At 33.7% G+C, this 10,902-nt stretch overlaps 1 protein-coding gene across 1 annotated transcript; it reads left to right on the top strand.

The window, feature by feature from the left end:
* The first annotated feature begins 7,284 nt into the window (after positions 1–7,284).
* LOC105192076 (uncharacterized) lies at positions 7,285–8,132 on the top strand. The gene has a single exon (XM_011155953.3). It carries the CDS (start codon positions 7,301–7,303, stop codon positions 7,559–7,561), a length of 261 nt encoding a protein of 86 aa, XP_011154255.1. The 5' UTR covers positions 7,285–7,300; the 3' UTR covers positions 7,562–8,132.
* The last annotated feature ends 2,770 nt before the right edge of the window (positions 8,133–10,902 follow it).

The raw sequence follows: 10,902 nt of genomic DNA, 5'->3' as shown, positions 1-10,902 counted from the left end.
TCTGACAATATCAAGATCAAACTAATCGAAGCTGTTTGCTCTATTGTAAACTTTTATTATTGTAAAGTTGCCATCAATCAATTGTCGCATATCAATCATGCAAATATGCAATGATAATCATGCAAATCTCTCTGGAAATACTTATATGACTCATGAAAAAAGGAAAGGGGAAAAATGGAAAGAAAGTATTAAAAATAGTACTCAAACTAATTTGTTTCTCAGTGATGGTAAAATCTCATATGTATCTCATTACGCTATTATAAGAATGTTACGTTAATGGAAATTACATTATTCAGATGATAATAACTACTTGTTGAAAATATTCGAGTATTTATCTTTTTAGTCTCTAGTCCTTTCAGGATATGTTTGTGAGTCTTTGGGAGCTTACAGATATTATAAGCTATTTACTATTCTAGATGCTATGCCTTCCCAATGCCTAATGGATAAAACGATGCTGATCGTTTGTAGTATCGTGTGCAGACACACAAACTGAAATTGTCATTACTGTGCGCGCTGTGGTGCTACGAAATAATATCGTACGTATTTCAATCAATCGGGCCGTTAAAATCGCTGTCCTTGCGCGCTTCATCAAGGAATGCGGCGTATTAACTTTGTTCGCTCGTGAAATAGCACGTCGCGAGTATATGATTACGGGTATACGCGGAATATGGATGTGATCGTATCCTGTTTAGCCGCGTGGATACGTCGTGTTTCAAAGTAATGGCAACCACAATCATTGGACGACTCATACGAGAGAATTTAAGCGTAGTAGCGGCCATGTGTACATAAGATATTATTAATATTTACGCAGGGCTGGAAAAATTACTTTTTCAAAGTGAACTCGTTACTGTTGTTGTTATTCGTTCTCGTAACTCAAAAGTAACGAATCCTTACTTTTTTCCTTGATTTTTTACTAAATTATAAACATGTTCTTTTTATAATTTGTTACCGTTCATCTAATATACATATATTATGTATGTGCAAAATAATAATGATAAAAGTAACAATTACGTTTGTTATTGTTAGCCAGAAAATATAATTTCATCGAGATTACCATTGTTAACGAAAAGAGAAACAAAATTGATACATTTGCTAAGCCATTAGTAAATGAAAGAATTTATAATAACGTATTATATTTTCTCCCATCCTTGCTATTGAGTTAATATTGTCATATAATATTATTATTTGTCGCACGGTCTACTGGAGGAACAAAATTCAATGAATTGGGAACGAAATAACATTGGAATAAGTTTGGAATCGTATGAATTTTGTAAGTTTGTGAACAGCGAATTTATTGAGTGAATGATGCATGTATATGTATACAAGTCAATAATTTATTTTATAAGGATATAATAATTTACACGAATTTCCTCACTTAAACATAAGTTGTGCTTAAATTTTTATATGGAAGTGACAAAAGACAAAGGTGGGGAAAAAAGGAATGAGAGAGAAAGAGAGAGAGGACATTGAACTTTATTTTCCTATTAAACTAATTTCAAGTAAATATAATAGAGGCATCAGAACGGGAAAGAGTAAAACAGTTTTAAAAATATAACGATTTCAAATATCCCTTTCTTAAAAATGGGAATTAACAAACGTATTAGTAATTATCATCATGTACGCATCGCCGAATATTTATTTGCTCGTATAAAAAGTGAAATTTACACGTCTCTTTGATTAATATCGATAAATTATGATTACGACTGAGCAATATCATAGTAAAGTTTGACATACAATTTGATATATTCTTAATGTTAAGTAACAGTTTTCTGATGCATAATACATATATCCTTTGCATTTTTTATAAGTTTTGGCACGTTAAAAGTTCAAATTGCAAATATATAAGAAATATTACATTTGATATGGCCCTAACAATTCCTGACAATAGTGTGGATTCAATTATTTCTTATATTTATTATATATATTCATACAAATTGTTAATTATTAATTATTAATTTATACTGTATCAGAAATCTTTACATTGTCGGTAAAAGTATAACTTGTTATACTATATGTAAGTAATTCAAATTTTCTCGTTGAATCGGTAAAATTCTCGAGAGATTTATATGTCATCAGTACATCATGTGTTTACGCGTACATTATATAAAAAAATACTCGTTTTCTCTTACATGACTCACATATATATTTAATTCATAGTAGGTAACTTCCCGATGGGTATTTGCGATGTGACGTGCGTTTTGCAAATTGTTTTTATTGTACATGTTAGAATTACATAGTTCTTACAGATATACTGAAGTACATACTTCGTGTTCCACACTGTTTCTCCTTCGTTTTCATTATATCGTTCCTCTGTCTGCAACATAATCGACGAATTAAATTAAGATGATATGTCATATATATCGCAAGATTTCGATATGCCTTTAATCGATAATTCTCAATAATTCTCCAGGGACGATAATTTTATTTAATAATTCGTGCAAACGTGCAAAATATCCATTTGGCATTTCATAGGTTCGCGAGGGCCTTGCATGCAATGTTGCGGCAAATTTACGTTATGACTTTAAGTCAAAGAATTAGGTTCAATCTACCGCCTTATTAGACCTATACGTAAATCCCAGACAATATTTTGGCATTATACGGGGGTTAGTAAGTTTCGACATACGTTCGTGTATGAATATACATAGCTACTTAGTTTGCCTCCGCAGTTTATGCGAAATAAGGAATTAACATAATATACTGTAAATAACACACTTGAACTCACATTGTAATGTGAGTATAATATGAGTATGCGGCGTTCGGCGATTTTATCCAGAAATGATGCTCATTTAACGAATTTCTCATTTCTTCTGTCTCATAAATTCATAAGTTCTGTCTCATAAGTTCTGTCTCATAAATGTTATTCGTAATGTAGTATGTAATTGATATATGATATCTCTTTAAAAAAGAGGATGGAAGAAAGATAGATAGATAGATAGATAAATAGATAGATAGATAGAGAAAGAGAGAGAGAGAGAGAGAGAGAGAGAGAGAGAGAGAATGTTGAGCATCATTTTCTCTTCAAACGTATCTTAAATAATTACAATAGAGAAAATATAACCGAAAAATTGAGGAATATTTCCTTCTTAAAATTATTAATTTATATAATGTATTACTATACCCAGAGAATTTTATAGTAAAAATTATTATAGTTTTTTATAGTAAAAATTTTATAGTTAAAATTTCATGACCATTTTTCAGTCTATTATTAAAAAATTATTATATTCCTAAGCAAAATAAATTGTACAAATAATCCATTTTTGTACTACTAAAAATATAATAAAATTGAAGAAAATTTATATTAGGGAAAACTGTAATTCTCTCTCTCTCTCTCTCTCTCTCTCTCTCTCTTTCTCTCTTTTATTTCTATGTAATTATTCTTATATATGCTATATGCTATATCGAACATTTATTTGCTCGTGTAGAAAATAAAATTTATACGTGTCTTTGATGTGGCATTCAAAAATTAGTTTTATCTTTGAGTAATACCATGAAATTTTAAACTTGTAAATAATTTCAAAGTACACTTGTAGGGAATGAAACAGAACGGCACGACAATTCGTTTCGTATATGGCAAAAAATGGCGCTCCGGATAATTACATCCTAATATGCTTGGGAACGTGAGTTCCCTTTTCTATTCGTTAATTCGACTTTGAAAAACAAATCGATTGACGATTGGAAATCGTCGATCGTCGACAAACAAGAACGCGAACTATACTCTGCAATCTCCATTAGACGGCGTGAACCTGCATGGCCGTTGCGCTTTAACCGATTGATGCCGATAAATAATGAACCGACGATACCACGGGCTATTCCGTTATGTAAATTCAGTGAGCTGTAAAATAATTGAAACGCCTATGCAGCGGTCGCTATCCTCTGGCATACCGTGTAACGCGAGGTATTGTTACTATGCGCGCCGTTGCAGAGGTCGGTCACGTGCTGGCAACGCACACGAGAGAACATCGCGGATAAATTCGTCGGAGTCTAAATTAGAAATTTACGAGGGCAATGGGGCGGATAATCAGCGCCGCGTATGATGATGAACGATACGTTGGGCTTTTAATTAGCGCGCTTCCGGCAATTGCGTTGCCGACGATGGTGGCGTTGCGTGGTGGTGGTTATGCGTTTTCGCCACTATCACTGCCATTGCCCGCTAACTGTCGCGACTTAGCGGGCACAAGAAGAAAAAGTAAAGAAAACAGAAAAGGAAGAAAAACAGAAAGCTGAAGAAAAAGAGAGAGACTTTTTTCATCCGGTGATATAAATAACGCTGCTTTTTATGGCGACTAATTAATGAACGGTTTTATCGCTCGTGCGGTGTTGCACAACATGGAGCATTTATGCACGGACAAATATGGGCGCGGTAATAAAGGTTAGACATTATGAAAATCATGAAAAATTTACAATATACGACTGCATGGAATAACGGTTAAAATGTTTGATGTCTGGCGTGTGCGTAACTTTGTATTTTACGCACTGACTATTAAAATCGTGCGGCGTATAAACGCGCGGACATGCGCCGTCTCTCTTTCTCTTTCTCTTTTCTCTTTCCTTCTTTCATGTTTCTTTTTGTGTCAATAGGTCGCTTTATATCAAGGAATTGTGTAAGTATGTTGTAACTAACTAATGAATTTAAATTTCCAGATATTATTATAAATACACGAAAGAAATTTTTGTATTTCATTGTAACCATGATAATTGACATGGGATGGTATGTTTCTTTTGTATTCTTTATGACCAAAGTCGAATTTATCGAGATTATGCGACTTTTAGTTACTGTTTTGAATTATTTAGCAGTTAAATCTCGTTTTAGTTTAACATATATCGTTTAAACGCTAACAAACAAATTCTGGGATTACATATGAAGTATTTCTGCCTCGATTATAAACCGCATGTATTACAAATCTGCGCTTTGTATAAAATTGGTCATTGTAGTTTTGGATCATAATGGCTTTCAATGATTATATTAAGCGCGACACAATGGAAATTTACTACAGGACGCAAACGCGTAGTTTCAAAGGCTTTCATTAACAAGTATAAAACGCGCAATGAATTCTACGGAGCAGCTTTGTTCGAGACGCCATTATTCATTTATAATGCATGTAAACATTACTTATACTATGTAACGATTAATCAAAATATTTTAATTCCGCCATATTTCCCATGAAGTATCTGTTTTATGTTTATTATTAATTTATTTCATATCTAATTTATTTTATATATAATTAAAATTTCGCTGCATTATAAAGCGCATCTAGATTATATGAAATAATTGATAAAAATATACACGTCATCTGCTGAATAAACGTCGGGATTTCTATATATGTAGATATAACAACTCAAACTATGTTTCCATTTGAAATTATCGGATATAAAATAAAAAGTGTCTATGAACTCTATTTATGCGGTCCATGTTATTATAAAAGTGTCATTATTGTTATGTCAATTATGTAATATTGCATTCTCCACAAGAGAATGAGACATTTGCAATAAAAAAATATTTGTTATAGCGGAAAATATGAGAAAGAAAGGACATATATCTTTTTCCTTATAACAAAAAAAAATAGTACGTTATTTATTAACAGTATGTTTATTATAATATTTATATAAAAAACGCGGTGTTTAAAAATTTCCATTAAATAATCAAATAGTTAAATGATTGTTGCTTTCCTTTTACAGTTAATCATTTGTTTGTATCGAGAAACTACGTTTTAATCATGCAAAATATAAATAATATAAATTAAATGTTTTAATTTGAATTATGCTATCCTTACTCTAAGAATCCCATTATTATTATCATTATCATTATCATTATCATTATCATTATCATTATCATTATCATTATTAAAATAAAACAGCCACAATATTTTTTATATTAGGTATACAACTTTGCTTTCGCCGCTTTCCTATAGATAGCTTTAGCGGTAAGTAGTGATCGAAATAAATAGATCATAGACGTCATGCAATAAACTTGGGTATCTGTCAATATAACCCCATAGAAACATTAGTCGATTTGTGTCTGCATCATAAAGTTATTCTCGATTGAAAATGTCAGTTTACGAGCCAAATTCTCGTCATTTGCGGGAGGTTTTAATTTTCTGCTTCAATATGAAGAAATCTGCGGCTGAGGCTCATCGAATGCTCTCAAATATGTATGGTGAGGCCGCTATTAGTGAAAGAACGTGTCGTGAGTGGTTTCAACACTTCAAGAACGGTGATTTTCACGTCGAAGGCCGGCATAGCGGTGGAAGAGAGAAGGTTTTCGAAGATGCAGAATTGAAGGCATTACTTAATGAAGACTCGTGTCAAAGTCAAAAAGAATTGGCACGATCATTGGGAGTGAATCAACAAGCAATTTCAAAACGCCTCAAAGACATGGGAATGATTCAGAAGTAAGGAAATTGGGTGCCATACGAGTTGAAACCGAGAGATGTTGAACGGCGTTTGTTTGTTTGTGAACAGTTGCTTGAAAGGCAAAGACGGAAGGGATTTCTGCATCGCATTATGACTGGGGACGAAAAATGGGTTCATCACGATAACCCCAAGCGCAGAAAATCATGGGCATATCCCGGCCATGCTTCCACGTCGACGATCAAACCGAATATTCACGGCACCAAGGTCATGCTCTGTATTTGGTGGGTCCAGCTCGGCGTAGTGTATGATGAGCTGTTAAAACCGACTGAAACAATCACAGGCGATCGTTATCGAATGCAATTAATGCGTTTGAGCCGAGCATTGAAAGACAAACGGCCGCAATGCAACGAGAGACACGATAAAGTGATTTTGCAGCATGATAATGCTCAATCCCATGTTGCGAAAGTAATCAAGACATACTTGGAAACGTTGAAATGAGAAGTCCTACCCCATCCGCCATATTCTCCAGACGTTGCTCCTTCTAACTATCACTTGTTTCGATCAATGCCACACGGCCTGGTTGACCAGCACTCCCGCTCTTATGAAGAAGTAAGAAATTGAATCGATTCATGAATCGCTTCAAAAGATGACCAGTTTTTTCAACGCAAGATTCGTATGCTGCCTGAAAGATGGGAGAAAGTAGTGGCCAACGATAGACAATACTTTGAATCATAAATGTATAACCAGTTTTTTACAATAAAGCCTCGAATTTCGGAAAAAACGACGGAAGCAAAGTTGTACACTTAATAAATAATTAATTTCTTTTATAAACACATACAATATCTTATTAACAATGGCTTACCTATTTGCATTGAATCTCTTTTGAATCTGTCGGACCATATATCAAATTCAACCTCATATCTTATTTCGTGTGACGCAGGGAGCGCAAATGAATGCGAGGATGATGCCACCGGCGAGGAGCAGCGAGATCATAGCCAAGGTTGTCCATATGGTCGAGGTCGAGGTGACGCGGGGCGGCACTAATTTTTTTGTTGCCGACAGCTCAGCAACCTCCTCGGTCGTCAGGCCCCACCTTCTAGCTTTGGTAATCAAGGACCTTAAGCGCCGTGACGCCTTCTCGCAGGACTTCTTCGACGTCCGCCTGGATAAACCGTTTAAACAGTTCTCCAAGTGTCTCATAATATCGTGACGTGTCTCATTCTTGAATCAATCGAAGCGGTGCTCCGGCCGGAGATGTTCCGGACGCCGACTGAAATCGTGGGCGTACTTCCGGCTCGTCTGTCGCGGAGTCGCGGCGGATGCATAAACGAACTTTCTTGGCACGCTTCTGATGTTATATCGTGTCCCGCGTCATTCCCTTAAGTGAAAGGAGACGCTATCCAAAGTCTGAATGGTTCTCATGATTCGCGTCGTTCTGCAGCTATAAGGTCAGTAAGTGTGTTCTGGTAAATTAGCATCGTCATGTTATTACATACTGTGTATCGATCGATGAACTTGCAAACTCTGTTTTTGATTTCGTTTGGCATTATCGAGATATCGTGTTTATCGTTGATCCTCAATTGTCGGAATACTTCGATGATGCGATTGTCTCAGGCACATATATTATTTTTAAGGAGGACGTTAATCCACGCACACGTAGACAGAATAGAAACCTTCAGGAACGTGCATTTAGCACCTCGTTGTAATTGTTCTCATTGTAATTTACCGACGGAAGTTTTCAAGTTTGTATACAGTCATAAGGAATAGCATCGCTCAAATAAGAATCTAAAATTAAAATATAAAATCGTATAAATGGATTATCATAGCACTTGAAAATAAGGAATAGAAAATTGTATGTGAAAATTATATACTGAGGAAAAAATATTTTCATTTATATGACACTTGCGATTACAATTGCTTTGTGAAATAATTTGAATTGGAATAACCATTCTTGTAGTAAGTATTATTATAATTATTATAATATTATTATAATGTTAATGATAATTATCTTATATATACGTATTACTTGCATACAATATAATATAGTTTCTTATATAAAATTCTAGTGGACATACATTGTTCTCAAAGGGATAATCTCTAAGGGATAATTTTCTGAATAGTCATAATACCAAAGTTGGTGGGCGTGCATAATTTCGAAAAGCGAAATTAAAAAAAGTAAAATAGTATCCTAGAAAGCTATTTGCAGGATTATTATTGTGTTGACCATTGGGATTGTGTTAAAAGTGATCTATGTTTTCCTTTTCTTATTTTGATAGCCGTTTTTATTAAGAGGCACTACCGTGCCTCTTGATAAAAAAAAAACGGCTAGGGAGAGGAGAATGTCGTGAGCGTCAGGTAGCTCAGTGGTTAAAGCAGTCGCCCGGCAAGCAAAAGACCAGATCTAGCGACTATCGTGCTCTCGATATTTTTTCTCTTCGGAACAAAAATAAGATGCAGGTCCCGAACACACGGCGTCCCGTCGCCACCTAGTACGCCCTCCTTCTTTCATAGTGGTTCACACTGTGCCTATATTACGCGAAACTGCGAGTTGAAACGAGGTGAGATATTCATATCTCACCAATGGCTGAACCGATCGAGGTATTTTTAGTCCCAATCGATTCGGCCTTAAAAAGATAGGAAGAAAAGTGCTCTTGTGCTTTTTGTGTACGTTGTTTCTAAGTGGAGGCATTTTAAGATAAAGTCTGAATCACGGAAAATTTCGATTCAATAAGAAATGTCAGACGCAGAGGAATGGGTATATGCGTGCACATTGCTTTCCCGACACCAGGGGCGCTACGAGAGCGCTGAAGAAGTAGACAGCAGCGAATACGAGCGAGTAAGCGAGAGATATGCTAGAATACAGTATAGGAGAAAATGTGCGAGAGAGAAAGAGAGAGAGAGAGAGAGAGAGAGAGAGAGGAGGGAGAGAGAAAGAGGAGGGAGAGAGAGAGAGGAGGGAGAGGAGAATGAGGGAGAGAGAGAGGAGTGAGAAAGAGAAGGAGAAAGAGGAGGAGGGGAGGGAGGGAGAAAGAGACAGAGAGAGTGAGAGTGAGGGGAGAGAGAGAGAGAGAGACAGGTGAAGTTGTGAGTGTGAGGGGGGAGAGTGAAAGAGGGAATGTCAAAATAATAATGAGAGAATATTCGCATTTGATTCGAATTTGATTGCCGGTTAGCTGATGCTAAGCAGACGATATGATGAGCCGTGCCATCGAAAAATCAATAAAAAAGATATCTTTTTAAAAGTTATTATTATTCTTCAAGAAAAACCTAACGACAAAAAATGTACGTAATATAAGTTTTTACATGTAAAATTTATAAAACTTACCTTTTTAAATAAAAAGGTAAAAAAAGGCGCCAAGTACAAGCGCAACACGTATTGTGTTATTTTTAGAAATTTCAAATACAAATTATTTTTTTAAGATACATATGTATATATAACATAAGTTTTTACAAATAGAACTTATAACTATAATAAAACTCTACAACACTATTCTACTGTACAAAAGAAGTGATATATTAAAACAGTAGCGCCAACTGAGAAACCTAACATATATATATGATTATTGTATACTTAATATTTTTAGAAATCTCAAATTCAAATTATTTCCTTTTTTTAAGATATATATTATGTATATAACATAAGTTTTTACAAGAAAAACTTTAAAATTATTTTTCTTTTAAGATATATATGTACATAACATAAGTTTTTACAAGTAAAAATTATATCGTGTTATAAAAATTTAATATGTTTATTAATAGTGTCCAATATTAAAAAAAAGATTTCTGTTTAAAGCTTATTATTATTCAAGAATAACCTAACTGCAAAAAATGTCCATAACATAAATTTTTACAAGTAAAATTTATCATTATTTATTAGAATATTGAGTTATATGGTTATTTTACTTATTATTATAACAAATTAATCATTATAACAATACAATAAAAAATATTTAATACAAAAAATCCTAGCATGGCTGCACCAAAAACTATATCGAACTAAAACTTGTTTAATACATACATGACATCATTTTTATTACAATAAAATGTACTTGTAAATTCTCTCTATACATACACGGCGTAATGTTTTATTTAAGTTTATATAGAGTAATTACTCGTTTATCGGTGAAACATTTCTCTAATATTAAAATGTCTAAAACTCATACAATAGTAAATATAAACCAAAAGTAAATATAAATAGTAAAATATAAACCATTTCTTTACAAATACATCTAATGTAAAATACTCTTAAAATAGGTATGTCAAAATAATATTAGAATGTATTGAATATTAATAATATTATATATTTGTTAAAATTAACTTGACACATCTTCTATCGACATATATTATATTTATAGCGCGGTATTGAATAGTTTTATTTGAACTTGAAGTTCCCATATGAGTGAAATATATAATAGCTCGCGCACATCGCAATCGTTCGTTTTTGGTTATAATAAATTATAAACCTATAGAATATACATATCGAATGTATATATATTCTACATATTTTGATATCTTTTTATTCAAAGATGTTATTCTTATTGTAATTGACGA

The sequence above is a fragment of the Harpegnathos saltator genome, unplaced genomic scaffold (assembly GCF_003227715.2).
Source record: "Harpegnathos saltator strain DR-91 unplaced genomic scaffold, Hsal_v8.6 scaffold556, whole genome shotgun sequence".
In the NCBI taxonomy this organism is placed as follows: domain Eukaryota; kingdom Metazoa; phylum Arthropoda; class Insecta; order Hymenoptera; family Formicidae; genus Harpegnathos; species Harpegnathos saltator.
This window is presented reverse-complemented; position numbering and strand designations above follow the sequence as displayed.

Excerpts from the sequence above, each read along its gene's own strand:
- LOC105192076 (XM_011155953.3), top strand. The coding sequence starts at position 7,301 with ATGAATGCGAGGATGATGCCACCGGCGAGGAGCAGCGAGATCATAGCC.